The following is a 27,591-nucleotide window of genomic DNA, read 5'->3' on the forward strand; positions in this document are numbered from 1 at the left end:
TTGTTAATACGGTTTTCTTGCTGTTATTTTATGTTTTTTTTTATAAATTTAGAGTACCCAATTATTTTTTCGAATTAAGGGGCGATTTAGAGTGGCCAATCTACCTATCCTGCACAACTTTGGGTTGTGGGGATGAAACCTACGCAAACACGGGGAGAATGTGCAAACTCCACACGGGCAGTGACCCAGGGCCGAGATTTGAACCCGGGTCCTCAGCGCCGTAGAACATAGAACATTACAGCGCAGTACGGGCCCTTCGGCCCTCGATGTTGCGCTGACCTGTGAAACCATCTGAAGCCTATCTGACCTACACTATTCCATTTTCATCCATATGTCTATCCAGTGACCACTTAAATGCCCTTAAAGTTGGCGAGTCTACTACTGTTGCAGGCAGGGCGTTCCACACCCCTACTACTCTCTGAGTAAAGAAACTGCCTCTGACATCTGTCCTATATCTACCACCCCTCAATTTAAAGCTATGTCCCCTCGTGTTGGTCATCACCATCCGAGGAAAGAGACTCTCACTGTCCACCCTATCTAACCCTCTGACTATCTTGTATGTCTCTATTAAATCACCTCTCCGCCTTCTCTCTAATGAAAACAATCTCAAGTCCCTGAGCCTTTCCTCGTAAGACCTTCCCTCCATGCCAGGCAACATCCTCGTAAATCTCCTCTGAACCCTTTCCAAAGCTTCCACATCCTTCCTATAATGTGGTGACCAGAACTGCACGCAGTACTCCAGGAGCGGCCGCACCAGAGTTATGTACAGCTGCAGCATGACCTTGTGGCTCCGAAACTCAATCCCCCTACTGATAAAAGCTAGCACACCATATGCCTTCTTAACAGCCCTATTAACCTGGGTGGCAACTTTCAGGGATTTATGTACCTGGATGCCGAGATCTCTCTGTTCATCTACACTACCAAGAATCTTGCCATTAGTCCAGTACTCTGCATTCCTGTTACTCCTTCCAACGTGAACCACCTCACACTTTTCCACATTAAACTCTATCTGCCACCTCTCAGCCCAGCTCTGCAGCTTATCTATGTCCCTCTGTATCCTATAACATCCTTCAGCACTATCCACAACTCCACCGACCTTCGTGTCATCTGCAAATTTACTAACCCATCCTTCTCCACCCTCTTCCAGGTCATTTATAAAAATGACAAACAGCAGTGGCCCCAAAACAGATCCTTGCGGTACACCACTAGTAACTGAACTCCAGGATGAACATTTGCCATCAACCACCACCCTCTGTCTTCTTTCAGCTAGCCAATTACTGATCCAAACCGCTAAATCACCTTCAATCCCATACTTCCTTATTTTCTGCAATAGCCTACCGTGGGGAACCTTATCAAACGCCTTACTGAAATCCATATACACCACATCAACCGCTTTACCCTCATCCACCTGTTTGGTCACCTTCTCAAAAAACTCAATAAGGTTTGTGAGGCATGACCTACCCTTCACAAACCGTGTTGACTATCGCTAATCAACTTGTTCTTTTCAAGATGATTATAAACCCTATCTCTTATAACCTTTTCCAACATTTTACCCACAACCGAAGTAAGGCTCACAGGTCTATAATTACCAGGGTTGTCTCTACTCCCCTTCTTAAACAAGGGGACAACATTTGCTATCCTCCAGTCTTCCGGCACTATTCCTGTCGACAAAGACGACATAAAGATCAAGGACAAAGGCTCTGCAATCTCCTCCCTGGCTTCCCAGAGAATCCTAGGATAAATCCCATCTGGCCCAGGGGACTTATCTATTTTTACATTTTCCAAAATTGCTAACACCACCTCCTTGTGAACCTCAATTCCTCTAGCCTGGTCAACTGAACCTGAGTATTCTCCTCGACAACATTGTCTTTCTCCAGTGTAAACACTGACGAAAAATATCCATTTAACGCTTCCCCTATCTCCTCTGATTCCACACACAACTTTCCACTACTATCCTTGATTGGCCCTAATCTTACTCTAGTCATTCTTTTGTTCCTGATATACCTATAGACAGCCTTAGGGTTTTCCTTGATCCTATCCGCCAACGGCTTTTCGTGTCCTCTCCTCGCTCTTAACTCTCCCTTTAGGTCCTTCCTGGCTAACTTGTAACTCTCAAGTGCCCTAACTGAGCCTTCGTGTCTCATCCTAACATAAGCCGCCGTCTTCCTCTTGACAAGTTGTAACTCTCAAGTGCCCTAACTGAGCCTTCGTGTCTCATCCTAACATAAGCCGCCGTCTTCCTCTTGACAAGTGCTTCAACTTCCTTAGTAAACCACGGTTCCCTTGCTCGACAACTTCCTCCCTGCCTGACAGGTACATACTTATCAAGGACACGCAGTAGCTGTTCCTTGAAAAAGCTCCACATTTCGATTGTACCCATCCCCTGCAGTTTCCTTCCCCATCCTATACATCCTAAATCTTGCCGAATAGCATCATAATTGCCTTTCCCCCAGCTATAATTCTTGCCTTGCGGTATATACCTATTCCTGCCCATTGCTAAAGTAAACATAACCGAATTGTGATCACTATCACCAAAATGCTCACCTACATCTAAATCTAACACCTGGCCGGGTTCATTACCCAGTACCAAATCCAATGTGGCCTCGCCCCTTGTTGGCCTGTCTACATACTGTGTCAGAAAACCCTCCTGCACACACTGCACAAAAACTGACCCATCTATAGGTACTCGAACTATAGTATTTCCAGTCACTATTTGGAAAGTTAAAGTCCCCCATAACGACTACCCTGTTACTCTCGCTCCTGTCGAGAATCATCTTTGCAATCCTTTCCTCTACATCTCTGGAACTATTCGGAGGTCTATAGACAACTCCCAACAGGGTGACCTCTCCTCTCCTGTTCCTAACCTCGGCCCATACTACCTCAGTAGACGAGTCCTCAAACGTCCTTTCTACCGCCGTAATACTTTCCTTGATTAACAATGCCACACGCCCCCCCCCCCCCTCTTTTACCATCCTCTCTGCTCTTACAGAAACATCTAAATCCTGGAACCTGCAAGAACCATGCCTGTCCTGCTCTACCCATGTCTCCGAAATGGCCACAACATCGAGATCCCAGGTACCAACCCATGCTGCAAGCTCACCCACCTTATTCCGGATGCTCCTGGCGTTGAAGTAGACACACTTTATACCAGTGTCTTGCTTGCCGGTGCCCTCTTTTGAACTTTTAACCCTATCCCTGACCTCACTACTCTCAACATCCTGTACACTGGGACTACAATTTAGGTTCCCATCCCCCTGCTGAATTAGTTTAAACCTCCCGAAGAGCACTAGCAAATCTCCCCCCCAGGATATTGGTACCCCTCTGGTTCAGGTGAAGACCATCCTGTTTGTAGAGGTCCCACCTACCCCAGAATGAGCCCCAATTATCCAGGAAACCAAAACCCTCCCTCCTGCACCATCCCTGTAGCCACGTGTTCAACTCCTCTCTCTCATTTCTCACTTCGCTAGCACGTGGCACGGGTAACAACCCAGAGATAACAACAGTAATGGCTTGGATGGAGTATTATATTTGGGCTAAAGTCCTTGCTAATCCTTTTGCTGCATCTAATCACAGGGTTATTGTGGAAAGCAGGATTTAAAATATAGCTGTCAAACTTTAGTAGATATGAGTTATCTTTTAAATCTTTGTTATTAAGAGAGAGCTCAGCCTTGAGGTTGCAAAAATTCAAAAGTTCACCTTAAAACAGTCCTCTGCCAGATCTATTGACGAGGAATAAAAGTTTTAACACTCAACCTGAGAAACGTCATTGTTTTGCTGTAATTTGATTCTTGAGAATTAATAAATTCTGTTGCAGCAATAGTTTGCTGGAGAAACTTTATTTGAAGGCATAAGTCATTGTTATAAACAAGGTGGGGCACTGGGGCAATGAAGGGGAGAATGGTGTGACCTCTGAGGATTGTTCTTTTTTATTAAACGCTGTAGCACTCCTGCTGATGTGGCTCATATGGAGGCTCAGTATGGGCTGATTTGCTATCTGAGCGCTGGTGTTCATAGCGCTGGCTTCCAGTGAATCTGTTGCAGCCACCCGCTGCAATAAAGTGAACTTGTTTGATTCAGTAAGGATAGTCTGGCAGAAGAAGTTCTGAACTGTTTTCAAGGCCACTAGCTTTAACTTATGTGGCAGGTTTATTGTTAAAAGTGATTGCAGCACAGGTCCTTGAATGTTTAGGAAGTGATTTGGAGATGTAACGGGCAGCACAGTAGCATGGTGGTTAGCACAGTTGCTTCACAGCTCCAGGGTCCCGGGTTTGAGTCCCGGCTTGGGTCACTATCTGTGCAATATTTGCACGTTCTCCCTGTGTCTGCGTGAGTTTCCTCTGTGTCCTCCGGTTTCCTCCCACAGTCTAAAGATGTGCAGTTTAGGTGGATTGGCCATGATAAATTGCCCTTAGTGACCAAAAAGGGTAGATGGGGTTTCTGGGTTTTGGGAATAGGGTGGAGGAATGGGCTTAAATAGGGTGTTCTTTGCAAGGGCCTCGATGGACCGAATAGCCGCATTCTGTACTGTAAATTCTATGATTCTCTGTAAAAGTGGACAGAGATTGCATGATTCCTGCTCATGAGACACGGGAATAGGCAGAGCCTGTATGCGCCTGACTGAGAAGCTTGTTTCTAATTCAAGCTAGAAGATGAAGTTGGGATCACAACAGTTCTACGACTCAACATTCACATGTGTCGTGGAATTTTGAGAAAGGGGAAGTTTTAACACCCAAAAAGAGTGGTCAGATCACATGTACAAAATCTGAAATCCGTCCACTTCTGGTTTTGACAGAGGCGAAGGTGTAGTTTTGGGGGGGGGGGGGGGGGGGGGGGGTGCGGTGCGGTGGAAAAGAGAAGAGCAGGTGACCAGTGGGAAGGCGGGGGGAATAGTGTATGGACAAAAAGAGCAGGTGACCAGCTCACCTTCTAATTCTCAGAATCGGCCATTATTCTCAATGTAGCCCTGGCAGACTGGGTTTCCCAGACTACTGGAAAACCGATCGGCTAAAGGGAGTTGGCGACTACTGTGTCAAGAAGTTAAGTCCCTTTCCTTTTAACTGACTGATCCAGTTTATCAAGTTCACCCACTACTCACAATTGGATCCCCTGACCAAATCACTTCAATCCAAACTCTACAGGTTCCCCCATCTCCCACCCCTCCCCCCCATCTCCCACCCCTCCCCCCCCCATCTCCCACCCCTCCCCCCCCATCTCCCACCCCTCCCCCCCATCTCCCACCCCTCCCCCCCCATCTCCCACCCCTCCCCCCCCATCTCCCACCCCTCCCACCCCATCCCCCATCTCCCCCCCATCCCCCATCTCCCACCCCATCCCCCATCTCCCACCCCATCCCCCATCTCCCACCCCTCCCTCCCCATCTCCCACCCCTCCCTCCCCATCTCCCACCCCTCCCTCCCCATCTCCCACCCCCTCCCTCCCCCATCTCCCACCCCTCCCTCCCCCATCTCCCACCCCCCTCCCCCATCTCCCACCCCTCCCTCCCCCATCTCCCACCCCTCCCTCCCCCATCTCCCACCCCTCCCTCCCCCATCTCCCACCCCTCCATCATCTCCCTTCCCATCCCTTCATCATCTCCCTTCCCATCCCTTCATCATCTCCCTTCCCATCCCTTCATCATCTCCCTTCCCATCCCTTCATCATCTCCCTTCCCATCCCTTCATCATCCCCCTTCCCACCCCTTCATCATCTCCCTTCCCACCCCTTCATCATCTCCCTTCCCACCCCTTCATCATCTCCCTTCCCACCCCTTCATCATCTCCTTCCCACCCCTTCATCATCTCCCTTCCCACCCCTTCATCATCTCCCTTCCCACCCCTTCATCATCTCCCTTCCCACCCCTTCATCATCTCCCTTCCCACCCCTTCATCATCTCCCTTCCCCCCCTTCATCATCTCCCTTCCCACCCCCTTCATCATCTCCCTTCCCACCCCTTCATCATCTCCCTTCCCACCCCTTCATCATCTCCCTTCCCACCCCTTCATCATCTCCCTTCCCACCCCTTCATCATCTCCCTTCCCACCCCTTCATCATCTCCCTTCCCACCCCTCATCATCTCCCTCCCACCCCTTCATCATCTCCCTTCCCACCCCTTCATCATCTCCCTTCCCACCCCTTCATCATCTCCCTTCCCATCCCTTCATCATCTCCCTTCCCATCCCATCATCATCTCCCTTCCCATCCCTTCATCATCTCCCTTCCCATCCCTTCATCATCTCCCTTCCCATCCCTTCATCATCTCCCTTCCCATCCCTTCATCATCTCCCTTCCCACCCCTTCTTCATCTCCCTTCCCACCCCTTCTTCATCTCCCTTCCCACCCCTTCTTCATCTCCCTTCCCACCCCTTCATCATCTCCCTTCCCATCCCTTCATCATCTCCCTTCCCATCTCCATCTATGTTGTGTGTATACAAGCAAGATTTCCTAAACTATTAGAGTTGTGTAAACCTAATGACCTCCCAAGAGCATCAGGGAACCCCAAGCAAATTTCATGTTCATGTCTCTGCCACAGAACAGGTGTGAGCACAGAAACCAAGTTTTTCCACCCCTATATCTATGCATATGGGTGGCACAGTGGTTAGCACTGCTGTCTGTCGGCGCCAGGTCCCAGGTTCAATCCCTGCTCTGGATCACTGTCTGTGTGGCGTTTGCACATTCTCCCCGTTGCATGGAAACAACCGACAACCCAAAGATGTGTAGGGTAGGTGGATTGGCCACGCTAAAATTGCCCCTTAATTGGAAAAAATAAATTGGGGACTCCAAATTTATATTAAAAAAATGATCTATGCATATATTAGTCCCAAAAGACGTGTTGTTTAGTGAACTGGACATTCTGAATTCTCCCTCCGTATGCCCGAACAGACGTTGGAGTGTGGCCAAAAGGTGATTTTCACAGAAACGTCATTGCAGTGCAATATAAGCCTACTGTGACACTAATACAGATATTATTATTAAATTGGAAAAAGTAACACAAACACAAATATATTCGCCAACTACATGACACTCGTGTTAACCCCTGTCCAAGCCAACTTCAAATTACCGCTTAACATACTGTCATGTGAGAGTACCTTTAAGAAATGGGTATTTGTAAATGGGTGTGTATATAAATATCTGTAGTGAGAGTACCTTTAAGAAATGGGTAGTTATTACTGCAGTGATGTCAGAGATGGGGGTGGAGCTGAGCTGTCTAAGCTTTGTTTTAGGCTTTTTGCTGCTGGGTGGGTTTGGTTTCATTTTAGTTTTGGAGAAGCTGCAATCACAGCAGGATGTGTGTGAATCTCTGCAAGCTTATCAATGTCCATTTGGTGGTTTCAACGTGGTAACTGTTCTCAGTGGTGAATTTAAACCTGAGTTGCTTCTGTTAAAAGGTTTTGATTTAAGTCTTATGGATGTTAAAAGGAAAGTAAGAATTACTTAGTGTATTTTTTGGGGGTTGTATTTGAATTAATGGTTGCTAAGATGTTCACTATGTTTTAAAAAGGTTAACTTGAGTTCATAGAAAAAACATTGTTTTGCTTTTAAAAATACTTTTCCATTTTTGCTGTACCACACCTGTAGAGTGTTCTCCCCATACCACAATCTATTAAAAGTTGTGGGTCAGGTGGACTCCATTATACACTCTGGGGTCTCTAAACCCTGGCGCATAACAATACACCTCAAGGAGTAGGAGCCACTGAGGAGTGGGTAATCGGGTAAGAATTAAAAAGTTATTATTAACAAAATACCTAAGTCTTTGTTTTGTCATTTCTAATGGGAGGAATGATGCTCACCGCCCGACTCCCTTCCTCTCACTGCCCGACCCCCAGGGTAGGAGGAAAGAAAATACTGGCGTGGGGAAGAGGCAAGAGGGTGCATCTTGATTTTAGATTGAGGCATTTTATGGCCGAGGAGTATATATATTTTAAGATGCAGTATTAAATTTTAGAACCACGTTTCAGAGGCTGTTTCTTCACCCCTCCAGTGCAGAAGCAGGCCATTTGGCCCATCGAATCTGCATCAACCTTCTGAAAGAGCACCCTGTCCGTGCCCACTCCCACGCCCTATCACCTGCACATCTCTGGACAGAAAGGGACAAGTGTAGTATGCCTCATCCATCCAACCTTCAAATCTTTGGACAATGGGGGGAAACAGGAGCACCCAGAGGAAACAGACACGGGGACACTGCTTAATTTGCATTGTGATATTTCCACTCGCTTGACTAGGTTACCCTTGAAACTGCAAACTGCACAATCTCGGTTGGCACTGAAAAGACAATTCAACAGCTGTTGGCATTCATTTTAAAACAACATTTCATAAGCTTCAAAGGTTTTTTTTTAAACCCTAGCTAGCTGTCAAAGTGGAGTATGGGCCATTAGTAACATATTTGTTTCAGCTTATGGGCAGTTGTCATGGAGACAATTTCTCTGCATATGCCAAGATCCATTATCCAAAGCAAAAAGGCTTTTTGAGAGTGAAATGAGGTGCCCAGCTCCAGCCAAGTGAAATTGCCAAAATCCCTAAGGAAAAATAGACAATATTTTAACGGCCTGCATTACTTTGTATATAGTTTGTTTGCATTGCCATTGGTTTTATGTTTGGAGGCAAATTTTGCCGACAGCAAATGGAGTTGTTTTAGTTCTGTATGCTTCTCCACACAGCTCCCCAAGGAAAAGGAGCAAAATGAAAATAGTGTTTATTGGGCGCAGTGCACTTTGTGGCTCCTGATATGCAGAAAGGAAAAAAGTACTGATAGGTGTCCAGTTATATGGCTTCAGGCAAAATGTGAACTTTACTTTAATTGCGACTCAGAATCCCTATGGTGTAGAAGGAGGCCACTTGGCGCATCGAATCTGCACTGACCCTCCAAAAAAGCACCCCACCCAGGTGCCTCCCCGCCCAGTCCTTGTACACCCACTCAACCTTTAAAAAAATAATTAGAGTACCCAATTGATTTTTCCAATTCAGGGGCAATTTAGCCTGGCCAATCCACCTAACCTGCACACCTTTGTGTTGTGGAGGCGAAACCCGTGCAGACACGGGGAGAATGTGCAAACTCCACATGGAGCCAGGAGGCAGCAGTGCTAACTACTGCACCACCGTGCTGCCCTTACCCATTCAACCTTTGAACACTAAGGGGCAATTTAGCATGGCCAATTCACCTGACGTGCACATCTTTGGACTCTGGGAGGAAATCGGAGCACCCGGAGGAAACCCACACACTGGGAGAATGTGCAAGCTCCACGCCGTCGCCCAAGGCCAGAATTGAACCTGGGGCCCTGGTGCTGAGGCAATGGTGCTAGCCACTGTGCCACCTTGAGTTTAGAGAAAGCTCTCAGCCAGCCAAGCTGCTGCTTGCAATATAATTAGATGCACTTGATAACTGGTATGTTGTAATTGGCCTTGGCTAATACCTTAGACCATCTTGTAGCCAGTGTGTCCTTTGCAAGAGTTGGCAGGTCATGTTACAGTTGTATAGGACTTTGGTTCGGCCACATTTGGAATACTGCGTGCAGTTCTGGTCGCCACATTACCAGAAGGATGTGGATGCTTTGGAGAGGGTGCAGAGGAGGTTCACCAGGATGTTGCCTGGTATGGAGGGTGCTAGCTATGAAGAAAGGTTGAGTAGATTAGGATTGTTTTCGTTGGAAAGACGGAGGTTGAGGGGGGACATGATTGAGGTCTACAAAATTGAGAGGTATGGACAGGGTGGATAGCAACAAGCTTTCCCAAGAGTGGGGGTGTCAGTTACAAGGGGTCACGATTTCAAGATGAGAGGGGGAAAGTTTTAAGGGAGATGTGCGTGGAAAGTTTTTTACGCAGAGGGTGGTGGGTGCCTGGAACGCTTTACCAGCGGAGGTGGTAGAGGCGGGCACGATAGCATCATTTAAGAGGCATCTAGACAGGTATATGAACGGGCGGGAACAGAGGGAAGTAGACCTTGGAAAATTGGAGACAGGTTTAGATAAAGGATCTGGATCGGCGCAGGCTGGGAGGGCCGAAGGGCCTGTTCCTGTGCTGTAATTTTCTTTGTTCTTTATAACAGACACTCGTTAGGCTGAACGTTTTAAATTGGATTCCAGACTCCTTTGTCTTCTTGGCTTCGACCAGTATATCAAAACAGTTTCTACTGAGTTGTGAGCATCAGACGAGATGCCCATACTGATCTGTTGATTACTACATATACCCAACACACAGTGCATAGTGGGGTGTTTGTAACTAATGGTATATCATGGGAGATGAACTTATCAGCCGTAGAACTGAATAACCGTTGTCGCGTACCCTGCTGATTGCTAAACTTGGTGCAACATAAGCCACACAAGAATTGCTCCTCTTCTCTGATCAATTTGCAGAAAATAGCGCAACCGTTCTACCAGCTTTTAAATTTGACTTGAAATCTTTTCTTAACTATAATTTCTGGAAATGTTTGGAGCCCCTTTTGTGTCTTAAGGTGCTGACTGCAGTTGCTCTAGAATTCTGTTTAGCCTGGGACCTTAGTCTAGTCCTTTTAAAGCCAGTGCTGATGTACGTTGTGTGGGAGGATTCGTATAAATAGAACACAAGATCAATTGAATATAATTATTTTTTAAGATTGATCTGTTGTTTTACAGAAAGTATGATGGTATTTTTCAGTCTTTGCAGCAGTTCATTGTCAGAAGAAATGGGGTTTATAATTAATCCGGACAGCAAAGCTTTGCAGCAGTTCATTGTCAGAAGAAAGGGGGTTTATAATTAATCCAGGCAGCAAAGCTTTAAATAAACCAATGTTTGAATGTAGCCTTACACAGCAACCAAGGCAACTTTGACAAATCATGTTGCCAGAACACTGCAAATGTTTTTTTTGCTTTAAAGTTATTCAAAAGACATTTATTTCTCACGAATACTCTTAAATGAGGATCTTAATCTCGGAATGTTAATTTGTTAGAGTGACGTTCTTTTTATCATCTTGACCTTTTAATCGACTTATATCGTGGGATCTTTAAACAACACAGCATGGAAGGAGGCCACTCAGCCCAGCCTGTGCTGGCTCTTTGATTTAGTGATCCAATTAACCTCATTCCCATATCTGCCCAACCCTCCAAGCTGTGTAATTTATTTCCTCCCAAGTGTTGTGTTATGCTTCTTCACGTAGCATAAGCTACTTCCTTGATGTATACTCTGACAAAGGAAGGTTCAGACTTGGAGATAGATTTCACACATTTTATTGAACAGTTATCAATTCTCCTACTTGAGTTCGACTCTCCTGCTAATCTAACTATAGTAACTCATTCTAACTAACCAGTCTGCTCTAATCCATGCGGTGGGTGTGATTCTTCCCTGATCTGCCCCTGTGTTGCCTATAGAAAGAGAAAGAGCATGTGTGCCCTGTCCTTTTATATGGGTAGCCCCGTTGTGGCAGTGTCTGGTTTAGCTCACCAGGCTAAATCGCTGGCTTTTAAAGCAGACCAAGCAGGCCAGCAGCACGGTTCGATTCCCGTACCAGCCTCCCCGGACAGGCGCCGGAATGTGGCGACTAGGGGCTTTTCACAGTAACTTCATTGAAGCCTACTCGTGACAATAAGCGATTTTCATTTCATTTCACCTCTGGGTGTGTCTTGACTGCCATTGGTCATGTCCTATCTTACTGAATGTCTGTGTGTCATCATGTCTCTGGTGCTCCCTCTAGTGTTTATTTAGTTCTAGTGTATTTACATTAACCCCTTGTGTATTTACAGTGTCCTAGTGTATCTACATTAACCCCTTGTGTATTTAGTGATGCATATCACCAGACCAAGTACTTCAAATCTGAGATATATGTTACATAAATAGAGTATGACCCTAAATGAGATTGGGGTTTTGAAAAAGCAATTCAGTTAGACCTTGTGATGAAAAGTTGTTTTTTTTCTCTCTCTGATGACTATTTCCAGCTTGTTATCCCACCTCAACCTGGTTTGGATTGGCAAAGTTGGCAAAAACCATCTCTGAAAAGAATTGGTCAAGTTCATAAATGAGGACTATGTGAAGGAGAGTCAGGAAAAAAAAACAACCATTGCTGTTGGGATTTTAAAAATGCCAGAATTGAGTTTGCATTGTGGGCCAACTATTACCTAGGCTCTTCTGTCAGTAGCAATCTCTGAATATAGAGGTTGCAAGAAAGGGCATTAACAACCAAAGCATTTAAGGGCATGACTGGTTTATGGCGTGCAGACAGGAAAGTAGAATTAAAACCATGGCCTCATCAGCCATCTTATTGATGGAAGGTCTTCTGTTCTTATTTCTTAAAATAATAAAAACTGCCCATCAAACAAATAAATTCTATATTGCCCCACCTGTATAAAAGAGACATCAATCAAGTTGTGTAGCATGTTCACATGTTCTGCTGGTCACTTGTTAATGTAGCACTTGATAACTTGCATTTTTTTAAAGGTTATGTTTTGGCATGAATAATGTTATTAAACATGGCGTTGTTTCCTGTTTTGCATTTTGGTGTCCCCTTGCAAGATGTGGCACTGCTAGTTCCTTTGAAACAGTCTACCTGGCGTTCGCAGTCTGCTTGTTGCCTACATGCCGTAATGTTCTTTGCAGATGTCCTGAGCACCAGTCCTTTATTTGAGAATACAAACAATATACTGTTGGTTCAATTTGTTGACTGTTGCTTCATTGCAAAGTGTTTAATTGCACATTTTGACTGATAAATAAGGAACTCCAGCTTTGGTTGCCTTTGGTACCTAAGCACGCCTCCAGAGAATATACGCATGATGGTGTGCTTGAATTATATACAGAGCCGAGTTGTCTGCATTATGAAGCAGATCACAAGCTATTGCTGTTTAAATAATCCAGCCTCCCTCTAGTTCTGCAGAATCATTTTTAATTTGAAACGTTAGCACTGTTTCTCTCCACAGATGCTGCCAGACCTGCTGACTATTTCCAGCACTTTTATTTCTGCAGTTTTGAACAGGCGCCGGAGTGTGGCGACTAGGGTATTTTCACAGTAACTTCATTGCCGTATTAATGTAAGCCTACTTGTGACACTAATAAGGATTACTGCCATGGAAATGCTCGGCTAAAACAGGTTTTACATGGTGGCTTTATTATTCCTTGTTTTGTCAGGTTTTTACTTTAGCTCTTGCATCTCATTTCAAGTGTTGCTGAATTCAGTCAGATAAGAGTCCTCGTGGGCATTGCCTTTTTGAATGGCTTCCTTTGTTTGCTGTTGGCTTCACGTTCTTATTTAATTTCTTCTGTCTTGAAGCCTAGGGAGGAAAGTAATTTCTTGAATTCTTCCCACCTGGATTTTCTTATTTTTTGTTCTCCCAAAAATATACTTTATTTGTAAAAATTGTAGATTTGGGGGTCACATGGTTGCATTTCACAAGTTCGGGCTCTGCATGTGTTTTAATCTGTTGTTTCATCCTGGTGCACATTTCTTTCTTATTTATTCTTGGGTTTACATGGCCTGCGCCATATCCAAGTTCCTGATTCGTCTTTTTATGAGAAAGAGCTAAGAGGAAAATGCTTAAAACCTTGTTTTCTCTGTGGCAGTCAGAGGGAGCTGGGGTGGGGTCCAGCTGCAAGTGGCGCAATTGCTGCTGAACGAGCTCTCGCCTTGGCGGTGCTGCGTGAATCGGATAATTAATGCCTTCGAAGATGTTGCCTTGGTGGAAGATCGGAGGGCTGGGCAGGATTTCCCCCGGAGCCCAGTCTCTGGCGAGAAATGGGAGATGAATTCCAAACTGAGTTTGAGAATTGATGCCATGCTTTCATAAACTTGATTTGGAGGCTGGCTGCATCAGGTTTGGAAAGAGCACCCTACTTTTTTTTTGCAAATTTAGAGACCCAATTGATTTTTTCCAGTTAAGGGTCAATTTAGTGTGACCAATCCACCTACCATGCACATCTTTGGATTGTGGGGGGCGAAACCCACGCAAACACGGGGAGAATATGCAAACTCCACATGGACAGTGACCCAGAGTCGGGATCGAACCTGGGACCTTGCTGCCGTGAGGCAGTAGTGCTAACCACTGTGCCACCGTGCTGCCCCAACTTAGTGAGGAGTTTGAGGTGGTTGAGTAGGTCGGGCCATTTCTCCTCGGTCGGGGCCAAGGCTTTAGAATGCCTGGATAATGGAGAGGCGGCATGATGGAAGTGATGATGCTTCAGTTGATGGACTTCTGGAGAGTTTGCGTTGATCTTGCCTTCTCCTTTGCCTTTTCGTGCAACTTGGAAGACGTAGTTATCCTGCAATCTTCATTGTGGTATTTTGAAAATCCTGATTTGTGACTCCTGTTGATCATATTGTTGATTTTATTTTATTGTTGTCTTTTTCCCTGAAGGGGTGTGCGAAATGTGTGAGAATAGTCTGTACCATTATTATCCTTATCTTGTTATCCTGTGTTATTCAGACCATTCTGAGTCGATTATAGAAAGTTTACATAGTTTTACTCCTGGTAATTGTCTTTTAATCCTTATGGTTGGGGGAGGTGTGACACTTGTCACCCCCGTCTTGTATATGAAGAAGACGAGTGGAGTTGGGGTGGGGTGAAGGATATTGTGGCTAGAGTTAATTCGATCCTTGGATTGAGGTTCTTTTTTCTTCTTCCTTGGGAGGCCTGATGGGCCTGACCAGAATCTGAATACACTGTTGCTGTTGCAGGTCCTCTCTCCCTCCCCTTTCGGTATAATTGTGGTTCTGCCTTGGGCCAGGGTTTGGGGTTTTGTTGCGTTATCCCGAATGCTTGTAACTTCTTTTGTTTTGCTTTAGCAAGTGTGGGTATGACAAATCCATTCCTTGCTCCTACATGGGTATGAATCATCCTGGAAGAGAAGGCTGTGCTGGATAATTGAATGATGGTATTAAGCCAACTGTGATGTTCTTCTGTTTCCCTAATTTGCTCATGTGGGTTAAGCTGTATCTGCTTTTCCCATCCTTGTTTTTGGGTGCTGTATTATTATGTTAAAAATAAAAATGTCAAATCTTAAACATTTTTTTAAAATTGGAACTTGCTTTGCAAAACATTTCAAACTAGATATTACAGAAAACCAATAAAATTCGACTTTTCTCCCTACATTATGTTGCATTCTGAGATGTCTCAGTACAATTGCAATGCACCTGAAATTTGCCATGCATTTCATGTGAAATATACAGCCCGAGGAGTTCCATACAGCCTCCAGTGGATTTTCACATTTTACTGTGTTTCTGCAGACCAAATTTGGGAATTTGGTGCCTTTGTATTGGAGTGGCAACAAAAGCTCGCGTGCAGTCTTACGAAAGTGCCACTTGCAAATGTGAGCCAAGATAGTAAATGTGGTTAGCCAAGCTGAACTTGGGTCAACCATCACCCAGCGTCTATCTAAGTGTACTCTAGCTGGGATCATAAGGTGTTCTGACGGAATGCGCACTCCCCCAGCTTGGAGATGCTGTGAATAATTTATGCTCCCACTACTAGGAATGGAGAATTAAAATCAGTGACTGCATGCATGAGGAAGACTTGTGTGATGATCTGAATATGAGCTAGGCAAAAGTCAAGTGTTTGTATCTTAATTTAAATTAAGATTAAAAATGTGATACGAAAGAAAAATGATTTAGCTATGGTTATCCTATGACATTGTTTTGAAAAGCTCGGTCTAGTGGGTTAGGACCATGCTTTTTACTAATCCACATAGAAGTCTGTGCTACTGAGTAGACAGGATCCCAGTGGAAATGTTCAAACTTGGAGAAGAGATCATCCATCATTTCCATCATCATCATCAGCTGGAAATCTGGGACAGAGACCACTGGGTGCTGTCATTGCCACCATCTTCAAAAAAGGAGACAAACGGATGGTGGAAACTACAAGAAATCTCCCTACATTCCATAACCAGCAAGATTATCACTTGAATCCTTGCTAGCCGCCTTCTCTCAGTCTCTGAAGAAATCCTTCTGGAAAGATACTATGGGTTCCGACCAAACAGTGGAATAATGGACTTGATTTTCGCTGCTCGACAACTTCAAGAGAAATGCCTAAAACATCAGCCATTTTACATGGACTTCATCGATCTGACCAAGACTTTTGACTCAGTCAATCGGGAGGTACTATGGAAGACCATGTCGAAGGGCAGCTGTCCAGATAAATTCTTCATCCTCCACATCATGATGACGGTGACCGTCCTCACCGCTTGAAATAAGACAGAAACCTTAGCGGTCAAGATTGGAGTCAAGCAGGGCTGTGTGACTGTTCTCGCCTTTTTCTCCATCTTCATCAACACCATCCTTTACCTTGTCTCGAGCAAGCTTTGCAGTGGAGTGGACATCATCTACAGAATGTCTGGAAAGCCTTTCAACCTCAACTGATTGAAATTCATAGATTGTCATAGAATTTACAGTGCAGAAGGAGGCCATTTGGCCCATCGCGTCTGCACCGGCTCTTGGAAAGAGCACCCTACCCAATGTCAACACTTCCACCCTATCCCCATAACCCCACCTAACCTTTGTGGACAACTTAGGGCAATTTATCATGGCCAATCCACCTAACGTGCACATCTTTGGACTGTGGGAGGAAACCGGAGCACCCGGAGGAAACCCACGCACACACTGGGAGGATGTGCAGACTCCGCACAGTGACCCAAGCCGGAATCGAACCTGGGATCCTGGAGCTGTGAAGCAATTGTGCTATCCACAATGCTACCGTGCTGCCCCAAGCAAACAACACTGACATTGCTCATGGAACTTCAATCGGCGAATAACATTGCCATCTCCACTCTTAGAAGAGAATCTCCAAGCCGTACTTGACACCTTTGTGGAAATATATCTCTGCCTCAACCTCAAGAAGACTAAAGTCCTTTACCAATCCACCCCAGGGCACGATCCAGACTCTTCCTCCATCAAGATCAATCGAGACATCCATCCAAACATGGAACATTTCCCAACCTAGGGAGCCACCTCTCATTGATGCGAGAGGAGATCCAATGTCGTATCCAATCTGCCTGTGCCTCCTTCGGCCACCCAAGGATGAGCGTCTTTGACGACTGACATCTGTGGTGATACCAAGAACCTAGTGCATCGTAATCCCAACTCTTCTATACCGCTCAAACTTGGATGACGTACAGACGCCACCTCAAGACCCTGGAAAGGTACCATTAATGCTGTCGGAGACTGATTCTTCACATCAACTGGAGGACAGGCATACTAACGTCAGTGTCCTTGAAAGAGCCAAGAACACGAGCATCAAGACCATGATCATCCAAAACCAACTCCACTGGGTTGGCCATGTGCTTAAGATGTTAGAGTCATGACTGCCAAAACAAATCTTTGCACAGTTCAAGGAAGGCATCCAAACAAGAGGACAACAAATTAAGTGCTTCAAAGATGATACCTTGAATGCTTGCCTCACGAAATTCAGCATGGGAGCCAATGCCTGGAATACTCTTGCTCAAAAGAGAAGTCCTGATTTAAGGAGCACAATTCTTTGAGGACACCCAACGACAAGAGGAGAACCTGAAAAGGAGCCTTAAAAAGTAATGCCAGCGGTCTAGAGTCCAAGGACCAACTCCACCTTCCGGAATCACCTGCCAAGTGTGCGGTCGAAGATGCATCTCTAGGATCAGGCTCGTCAGCTGAATAACCCCCAGAATCCATGACCTGTAACAGTTTCTTGGTGGACAACCATACTTAGTAGCGAATCATTGCCGAAACAGTCTGTGCTGGGTGGCTGTGCGCACCTGGGACAGCAGCTGGAGCACTTGGCTTTGGTGACCTTGGGCAACATTTTATTTGAGTTCCCACTTCTGTGCCGCCCTGGGTTCCCACTTCTGATTACAATCCAGTAACTGTGGCTGAAAACCATGCTAGTGAGGATGGAATGGGATTAGGCCTAATTGTGATGCACAGTGGCCTGCCAATGTTCAGTGGTTGCAATAATCACTTGGGTGAAATGTCATTTGTGGGCTGAATATTCTGGGAATGCAGACAGCCGCCGCCGCCCGGAAGCAAGATCGACCCGGAGCCAACCTGCTCCATGCCAGACTTCCCCACAGCCATAAAAGCGCAAAGGCAGGCCTGGAAATGTCATGAACGCATTAATGGGTGCTGCCAGGATGGCAGAAGGAGCGATGGATCCCTGGAAGTTGCCAAGTCCAGGATCGTGAGCAGCCAGGGTTTTGACCGGTTATGGTGGGGGTGGTGAGTTTCAAGGCAACAGGCGGGTAGGAAGAAATGAGAGTGTTGTATCTTAAAGGGGCCAACCCGATCTGCGGAGGGCAGCACCATTCCCCCACAACTTTCCTTTGCACCCTTTGAAGAATTTATTTTTAAAATCTGGCTGACAAACGTTTAATGGCATGGGCAACATATTAGTCAATTGGCTTGGCAACTATCCTAACTGACCTTTTGATTATCTCTTAATATGGTGGGTGGGCTGCTGTTTTTGGCACACGCCTGACCCTTGTATTATGGGTGTGAGCGTGGGGATGAATGGGAATGTGGTAGCGTGGGCACCCTGCTCTACCTTTATTTGCCACCCCTGTTGGAAACCTGCTTGGTGGGGGGAAACATAAAATGTAGCCTGTACTTTGTGTCTGGAACTTTTCCCTAATTTCCTCGGCACAAGTCAGTATCTTCAGGAGAGGAAAAAAAAAGTGAAGATTGTGGCGGGGCAGTACTTGAAAGAGATAACTAATGCAGAATTCTACACTCTCGACCTGCAATGCAAAGTTTTCTGAATCACTTAAACCTCCTGGCCCCAATAAGCCCCCTCTCCACCGTGTCACCCACTGCTGTACTATGTGCTCCCCAGTGGCACCAACTGAAATGATATCACATATTCAAAATTCACCAAAGGAAAGCACGGTGTCGCAGTAGTCAGCACTGCCTCACGATGCCGAGGTCCCAGGTTCGATCCCGACTCTGGGTCACTGTCCGTGTGGAGTTTGCATGTTCTCCCCGTGTTTGCATGGGTTTCACCCCCACAACCTAACGATGTGCAGGGTAGGTGGATTGGCCACACTGAATTTCCCCTTAATTGGAAAAAATGAATTGGGTACCCTAAATTTAAAAAAGAAAAACAAAATTAAAAATTCACCAAAACCACTGCATTTATCTTTAAATGTTGTATTGAGTTTGGCATCATTGAGCCCTTCTAATGTTGCAGAGGCTCTTGTAGCACACAATGGTCACTATATTGAAAAGTTATAGGTGAATGAATGTGTGCCTCTGAAAGTTGAAGACTATGTCCCAATTCTAATCATTACAGCTTTTCATAATGTCTGTTAAAGTGGCCAATATATTAAATGTTAGTACAGATTAAAACTTAAATCATCAGGGGACTGCATGCTGCAATGATTTAATGTCTGTATTGTAACACCCACCAAGTCCTGTTCACCTACCATCCCAATATTTGCTGACTGTTATTGACAACATCCCGATTTTAACATTCTAATCCTTGTTTTCATGATCATGACCTTTCCCTTCCTTTCCCTACCTCCAGTCCAGTAGCTCTTTTGAGATTTTTGCATTTATCATAGCCCAAGGTTTAATTGTTCCATCATCGGGGCCTTCAGCCTCCTATGCTTAAAGCTCTGAAATGTCCTCCCTTGATCTCTCCACTTCTTTTGCCTCCTTTAAAACCCTTCTTCCTACCTCTTTGACCAACTTGGCCAACTCCTCACATGCTTGATGCCAAATTAGATTTTTCCTGTGAAGCAATATGGGACATTTTACTACGTAATATAAATGCAAATTGTTGCTAGCATACTGGCTTTGGTCGTTTGCAGTCTGGCATGAAACCTAGTCCAACTTGATGGATTGCAACTTCCCTCCGTCTATTGACTGCAAATAGCTGTGAAATAAGCTATGGAAGTCTAATTTTGTGGGCATAATCGATCAGTACAAAACTTTGGGCCAAATGGCCTCCTTCTGCACCGTAAATTCTATTCCACAACTCGGTCAATTAGCCAGGTGGTTGTGGGAAAAGTAGGTGCATTGAGGAGACTGGTGCTTCTGACCTGAGTTTCCATCCTCTGTACTAAACTGAACTAAGAACAGAAAATGGTGGAAATACTCAGCACATCTGGCAGCATTGGTGGGGAGAGAAACAGAGTTACCATTTCATGCTGATGATCTTCTGTCAGGAAAGGTTTTGCACCTGTCTTCCAGCAGCAGTATTTACTTTCCCCACATTTCCACATGGGTTGTGTTCAAAATCATGCAAGCATTCTGATCAAAGAGGCGTGATACCCTTATGTCCGTATCCTTGGCGTTGCAATAGGTTACTTGGAGACACCTGAAACCATTATACAGTTGGTTGCAAAATATGACTGAAATTTACAATGATGAATTCTGTTGAGCTGCTTGATGGCATGTAAGTGAGCTATAGAAACTAGGCAATGCTAGATTTGATGCCACACTTACGCTGCGATTGCTGGACGGGCGTTGAAAAATTGGCCTCAGCACTCTTGGTCAAGGAAGGGGAAAATTCAGCCCAAGTGCCTGACTGATAAGCAAATAGCCTACTGACATCCCTTGTGTACACTGGGCACACTGGGCTAAATCGCTGGCTTTTAAAGCAGACCAAGGCAGGCCAGCAGCACGGTTCAATTCCCGTACCAGCCTCCCCGAACAGGCGCTGGAATGTGGCGACTAGGGGCTTTTCACAGTAACTTCATTTGAAGCCTCTTTGTGACAATAAGCGACTTTCATTTCATTTCAGTTCAATTGGGTGAGGGACAGAAAGGGAACCAGTGACAGTATGTCCCAAAACGGTTAGGTGCTCGAAGAGCAAGTAGAAATTGATCCTCTCATCTTGAGCCATTTTTAAAAAAACAACAAAATATGGCAATTTTCACTTTGCATTTAGTTTTGCTTTGAACCTAAGATTTTCGTTTGTGATCCTCTTGAAAAAAAATTGTCGTTACTGAGCCTATCTGAGTCTATTTGTCATTTATTGGGAATAATGTTTGCTGACATTTCTCTCAAGATTGTGCTGACGGCTTTCACATTTTAACAGCGGTTGCTGTCTGGTCCAATTAAACTCTCAGACAAGTATTATTGTGTCTTGAATTTGTTAGTATTAGTATGTTTCAGTGCTTGGCATTCTTATTGGTTTTATTAATGGGTAAATCGGTCAAACTGGACCCCCAAACCACCACTACACCGGACCGGTTAACCGCGGCGAGAATGGTGGTATCTGCGTAACTTGCTTAGGAGATGCAAGGTCTGTGATTAGAGTATTCTAATGAGCCTCTCTTCCACAGACTCTGGCAGCCATTTAAATTTCTGGGTATGTCTCCCATGACTGGGGTAAGGACCAGTTAAAGGAAGTGTGGGAGCAGTCAGGTCATGCAAGTAAATGCTTTTTATGGTATTGCTATGGGTCAGAAGGAGCAAGAGAGCTTCTTCCACCTGTAGCGCCGCAGGCAAACCCTCTGTGTTCACCACCAAATGCCACCACCAAATACATCTTCCCTTCACTCCCTCTGTCAGCATTCCGCAGAGACCGTTCCCTCCGAGATAATCTCGTCCACTCCTCCACCATACCCACAAAATGGCACCTTCCCATGCAATCGCAGAAGGTGTAACAGCTGTCTCTTTACCTCTTCCATGCTTAACATCTTGCAAAACACTTGCATCTCTTCCAATTTGCTCTATTGCATTCGCTGCTCCCAATATGGTTGTCTCTATATCGGAGAGTTCAGACGCAGACTGGGTGATCGCTTTGCTGAGCATCTTCAGTCTGTGCGCATTCAGGACCCTGACTTCCCGTTGCTTGCCATTTTAACAAAAGACCCTGCTCCCAGGCCCACATGTCTGTTCTTGGTCTGCTGCAATGTTCCAGTGAAGCTCAACGCAAACTGGAGGAACATCTCATCTTCCGGTTAGGCACGCTACAGTCTTCTGGTCTCAACATCGAATTCCGCAACTTCAGATGATCAACTCCACCCCACCTCAACCCATTTGTTTTCATCCCATTTCATTTTAACTGTCTTTTACCATTTCTTTCTTAATATATATTTAGCCCCCCCCACCCCTGTAATCGTATCCACCTTTCTTCCTTAACCTTTCTCCTCATTGCTTTCCCCTTACCATCCCCCCACATCTACAGTTTACCCTCTGAGGTTAGTTTCTCTGCTGTTTGGCCTTTCACACCTTTTGTTCTCTCTGGGGACTGCCATTAGCACTCTTTTCCCTTGGTTTCTGTGGCCATTAGCACCTGGTTTCCCTGGGTTCCTGTGGCTATGACTCATCTTTCATTCTCACTCCACAGTATAAATATTTCCCACTTTGTCTGTTAGCTTTGACAAAGAGTCATCGGACTCGAAACGTTAGCTCTTTTCTCTCCCCACAGATGCTCCCAGACCTGCTGAGATTTTCCAGCAGTTTATCTTTCATTTCAGATTCCAGCATTTGCTTTTACCCTCTTGTGTTCATCTTGTGAAATGCTGATTATGATGTTGAATGTCTCTATTAAACCGTTTCACAAACCTTTTCTGGTTCAGGATCAATCCCAGCCTGAAGTCGCTCATCCTGGTACTGTTTTAGTGAATCTCCTTTGCACCTCCTCTGAGCTCTTGACATTCTTCCTAAAGTGCAGTGCACAGAATTTAATAATAATAATCTTTATTACAACATAGAACATACATTGCAGAAGGAGGCCATCCGGCCCATCGAGTCTGCACCGACCCACTTAAGACCTCACTTCCACCATACATCTCTGTAACCCAATAACCCCTCTTAACCGTTTTGGACACTAACGGTAATTTATCATGGCCAATCCACCTATTGTCACAAGTAGGCTGACATTAACACTGCAATTAAGTTACTGTGAAAAGCCCCTAATCGCCACATTCCGGCGCCTGTTCCGGTACACTGAGGGAGAATTCAGACTGTCCAATTCACCAAACAAGCATGTCTTTCGGGACTTGTGGGACGAAACTCGAGCATCCGGAGAAAACCCATGCAGACACGGGGAGAACATGCAGACTCAGCGCAGACAGTGACCCAAGCCGGAAATCTAATCTGGGACCCTGGCGCTGTGAAGCAACAGTGCTAAACGCTGTGCTACTGTGTCGCCTGCATGTTGTAAGAGAGTGGAGAGCTAGTGCAGGCTGCTATAAATTGGACCCACTATTCCAGTTATGGCCAAACCAACAAGAGACTTTGCGTGACTTCCTTGCTGTTGTACTTTGTGCCTGTCTCACACTGTCTTGACGTGTTCCCCACCCCCCACGCTGTCTCGCCGACCACCCCCCACGCTGTCTCTGTAATCTCTCCCCCGCGCTGGCTCTGTCGTCCCCCCCCCCCCCCCCCCCCCCCCCCGTGCTGTCGTCGCTTCCTACGCGCTGGCTCTGTCGTCCCTCCCCCGTGCTGGCTCTGTCGTCCCTCCCCCGTGCTGGCTCTGTCGTCCCTACCCCGTGCTTGCTCTGTCGTCCCTCCCCCGTGCTGGCTCTGTCGTCCCTCCCCCGTGCTGGCTCTGTCGTCCCTCCCCCGTGCTGGCTCTGTCGTCCCTCCCCCGTGCTGGCTCTGTCGTCCCTCCCCCCGCGCTGGCTCTGTCGTCCCTCCCCCCGCGCTGGCTCTGTCGTCCCTCCCCCGTGCTGGCTCTGTCGTCCCTCCCCCGTGCTGGCTCTGTCGTCCCTCCCCCGTGCTGGCTCTGTCGTCCCTCCCCCGTGCTGGCTCTGTCGTCCCTCCCCCGTGCTGGCTCTGTCGTCCCTCCCCCGTGCTGGCTCTGTCGTCCCTCCCCCGTGCTGGCTCTGTCGTCCCTCCCCCCGCGCTGGCTCTGTCGTCCCTCCCCCGTGCTGGCTCTGTCGTCCCTCCCCCGTGCTGGCTCTGTCGTCCCTCCCCCGTGCTGGCTCTGTCGTCCCTCCCCCGTGCTGGGCTCTGTCGTCCCTCCCCCGTGCTGGCTCTGTCGTCCCTCCCCCGTGCTGGCTCTGTCGTCCCTCCCCCGTGCTGGCTCTGTCGTCCCTCCCCCGTGCTGGCTCTGTCGTCCCTCCCCCGTGCTGGCTCTGTCGTCCCTCCCCCGTGCTGGCTCTGTCGTCCCTCCCCCGTGCTGGCTCTGTCGTCCCTCCCCCCGCGCTGGCTCTGTCGTCCCTCCCCCCGTGCTGTCATCCCTCGTCCCTCCCCCCGCGCTGGCTCTGTCGTCCCTCCCCCCGTGCTGGCTCTGTCGTCCCTCCCCCCGCGCTGGCTCTGTCGTCCCTCCCCCCGCATTGGCTCTGTCGTCCCTCCCCCGTGCTGGCTCTGTCGTCCCTCGTCCCTCCCCCCGCGCTGGCTCTGTCGTCCCTCGTCCCTCCCCCCGCGCTGGCTCTGTCGTCCCTCCCCCGTGCTGGCTCTGTCGTCCCTCCCCCCGTGCTGGCTCTGTCGTCCCTCCCCCCGTGCTGGCTCTGTCGTCCCTCCCCCGTGCTGGCTCTGTCGTCCCTCCCCCGTGCTGGCTCTGTCGTCCCTCCCCCGTGCTGGCTCTGTCGTCCCTCCCCCGTGCTGGCTCTGTCGTCCCTACCCCCGTGCTGGCTCTGTCGTCCCTCCCCCGTGCTGGCTCTGTCGTCCCTCCCCCCGCGCTGGCTCTGTCGTCCCTCCCCCGTGCTGTCATCCCTCGTCCCTCCCCCCGTGCTGGCTCTGTCGTCCCTCCCCCGTGCTGGCTCTGTCGTCCCTCCCCCGCGCTGGCTCTGTCGTCCCTCCCCCCGCATTGGCTCTGTCGTCCCTCCCCCGTGCTGGCTCTGTCGTCCCTCGTCCCTCCCCCCGCGCTGGCTCTGTCGTCCCTCGTCCCCCCCCCGCACTGGATCTGTCGTCCCTCGTCCCCCCCCCCCCCCCCCCCCCCCCCCCCCCCGCGCTGGCTCTGTCGTCCCTCGTCCCGTCCCCCCCCGCGCTGGCTCTGTCCGGCCCTCGCCTGACCCCCCCGGCGCTGGCTTCTGTTCGTCCCTGGCCCCCCCCCTCACACGCGCTGGCTCTGTCTTCCTCGCGCGTCCCACCCGCGCTGGGATCTGTTGTCCCTCGCCGTCCCCGCCAGCGCTGGCTCTGTTCGTCCCTTGCCCGCCCCCACCCGCCGCCTTGGCGTCTTGTCGTCCCTCGTCCACCGCCCCCCCCTCCCCCACCCCCCCCCCGCGCTGGCTCTGTCGGCCCTCCGTCCCCCGTCCCCCCGCACACCTCCTCGCGCTGGCCTCTTGGTCCGTCCCTCGTCCCTCGTCCCCCCCCCCCCCGCGCTGGTCTGGTCGGCCCTCGTCTCCCCTCCCCCCCCCCCCCCCCCCCGCGCTGGCTCTGTCCGTCCCCCGTCCCCCCCCCGGGCGCTGGCTTCTGTCGTCCTCTTGCTTCCCCCCCCCCCCCGCGCTGGCTCTGACGTCCCTCGTCCCCCCCCCCCCCCCCGCGCTGGCTCTGTCGTCCCTCGTCCCCCCCCCCCCCGCGCTGGCTCTGTCGTCCCTCGTCCCTCCCCCCCCCCCGTGCTCTGTCGCTGGCGTCCCTCGTCCCCCCCCCCCGCGCTGTCGCTGGCGTCCCTCCCCCCCGTGCTGTGTCGCTGGCGTCCCTCCCCCCGCGCTGTCGCTGTCGTTCTATTTCCCCCCCCCCCCCCCCCCCCCACACACTGCCCTCTTGTTGCTTCACAGCTCCAGGGTCCCAGGTTCAATTCCCGGCTTGGGTCACTGTCTGTGCGGAGTCTGCACGTTGTCTGCGTTGGTTTCCTCCGGGTACTCCGGTTTCAACCCACAGTCCAAAGATGTGCAGGTTAGGTGGATTGGCCATGCTAAATTGCCCTAAGTTGTCCACAACGGTTAAGTGGGGTTATGGGGATAGAGTGGAGGTGTGGACTTAAGTAGGGTGCTCTTTCCCAGGGCTGGTGCATACTTGATGGGCCGAAAGGTCTCCTGCACTGTAAATTGTATAATTCTATGATTTCACACCGCAATATTGCTATTGTATTGCGGTCTTTTCATTTTCAAGTATATATCCAATAGATTGCGAAATGTTGCAGAAGTGCTTTGCTATCCTTTGAGAATGTTTTCTGGATCGTAACACAATTCTTCATCTACCATTTTGTTTGTTAATTATCTAAAATCTGTGTTCTTTCGTTACCAACCTACCTGTTAGTGCAGGGGTGGGCAAACTACAAAATTTTTTTTTTTTTTTTTTTTTAAGGTTAATGGGGGGGGGGGGCTGTTGGGTTACTTACTGGTATAGGGTGGATACGTTGACTTGAGTAGGGTGATCATTGCTCGGCACAACGTCGAGGGCCGAAGGGCCTGTTCTGTGCTGTACTGTTCTATGTTCTATATGAGGCGCCCAGAATCATAACCGGGTGAAGTAATTATTTTACTTAATATACTATGCGGCCCTTTGTGAATTGTGAATTTCTGAATGTGGCCCTTGCACGGAAAAGTTTGCCCACCCCTGTGTTAGTGGAAACCATTTATTCTTTTTACTCTTGTCAACACACCTCATAACTTTGAACAACTTTAAATCTGACACTTGCACTCTTTCTCTACTTGTATAATTTGGATGCATCACATTTGTGACCATTAAATTTCTCAATGTACTATGAAGCACATTGCTAGAAAGTAAATATGCTTTACTATATTTAATATAGTGTAGTTGACAGCACCGGTGTCATTTGTGCTGGTGATGGAAATTGATTGAGAGTAGGGAGTGTGTATTGACCAGTATTGATTTAACGCACACAGGAGGCACAAGGTCTTCTCGAGCTCCTCTACAAACGAGATTAGCTGTTTTGCTGCACATCACATGTCACATGTGCCTTTAGCACTCTAAAGTCTCAATAAGAAACCTATTTGAACAGGGACAGAGTTAGGAAATCAATGGTGATGAATGGTACTGAAGACGGAATAAAGAATTTGTCTGTTGTTGGCCTTTCTAAAGTGTTCAAAACCTTAAAGTTTGCACTTGTGCCTTTCAGCTGCGACCTGCCCCAGAAATCTGGACTGCACCATGCAACGACGGGAAACTTGCACACTTGGATTGGATAAGTGTGGGCCTTGCCTCTCTCAGTTTGTTGAAGACAAGAAAGGAAACTGTGTGGAGAAGCATGGTAAGTAATGAACAAGTTTAAGTTCTGTCTTTGTTTGAATTCTTTCCTCCACCCATGGACCTTCGGGGCAAAAGATGCTGGACCTCGGGCTCATGGATAGGATGCTTACATCGTGTGTGTCGGTGAATTTGGTTTTTGTCTGCTTTAGTTGGTTAATTGTATACAATGCTGATTTATAGATGGTTTAAAATTTAGGTGCTTGAAATTCTAGCAGTCTTACAGCTTGGGTCACGTATCTCCCCACAGTTTGAACCTTTAGAAATGGAACCCAGCCATCCTTACCATACCGAGTCTGGCCCCTATGATCTCAGTCCAACAAAAGTGTGGTTGCCATTACTGCCCAAATTACCCAATCTCAGGGCAGCTAAACATAAATGATAAATGCTGGCCTTGCCAGTGTTGCCCATTCATTCTTGAGAATGAATACAAACTGTGCATCTGTTATTTGCTGCGTAAACCCCAAACCTTCACCCCCATGGAAGTTACCTTTTAAAGGAAAACCTGTAATCTAAGAGAGAATCACTACACTTTCTGTTAAAGCTAGCAGAAGGGAGGAAATTGAGGAATAGGCATAGAAGTGAGTAGCTGTTGGTAAATGTTCTGCTCATATTTTTTCAGCAGATTAATA

General features: G+C 47.6%; 1 protein-coding gene across 1 annotated transcript in view; it reads left to right on the forward strand.

Moving 5' to 3' along the window:
* The window catches only part of LOC119955499 (neural proliferation differentiation and control protein 1-like), a 224,204-nt gene that overhangs the window by 85,029 nt on the left and 111,584 nt on the right, over positions 1–27,591 (forward strand). Inside the window, exon 2 of the mRNA XM_038781744.1 lies at positions 26,832–26,963. Coding sequence (XP_038637672.1) covers positions 26,832–26,963 — 132 coding nt within the window. The remainder of the gene's footprint in view (positions 1–26,831; positions 26,964–27,591) is intronic.

Source organism: Scyliorhinus canicula, chromosome 21 (genome assembly GCF_902713615.1).
Source record: "Scyliorhinus canicula chromosome 21, sScyCan1.1, whole genome shotgun sequence".
In the NCBI taxonomy this organism is placed as follows: Eukaryota; Metazoa; Chordata; class Chondrichthyes; order Carcharhiniformes; family Scyliorhinidae; genus Scyliorhinus; species Scyliorhinus canicula.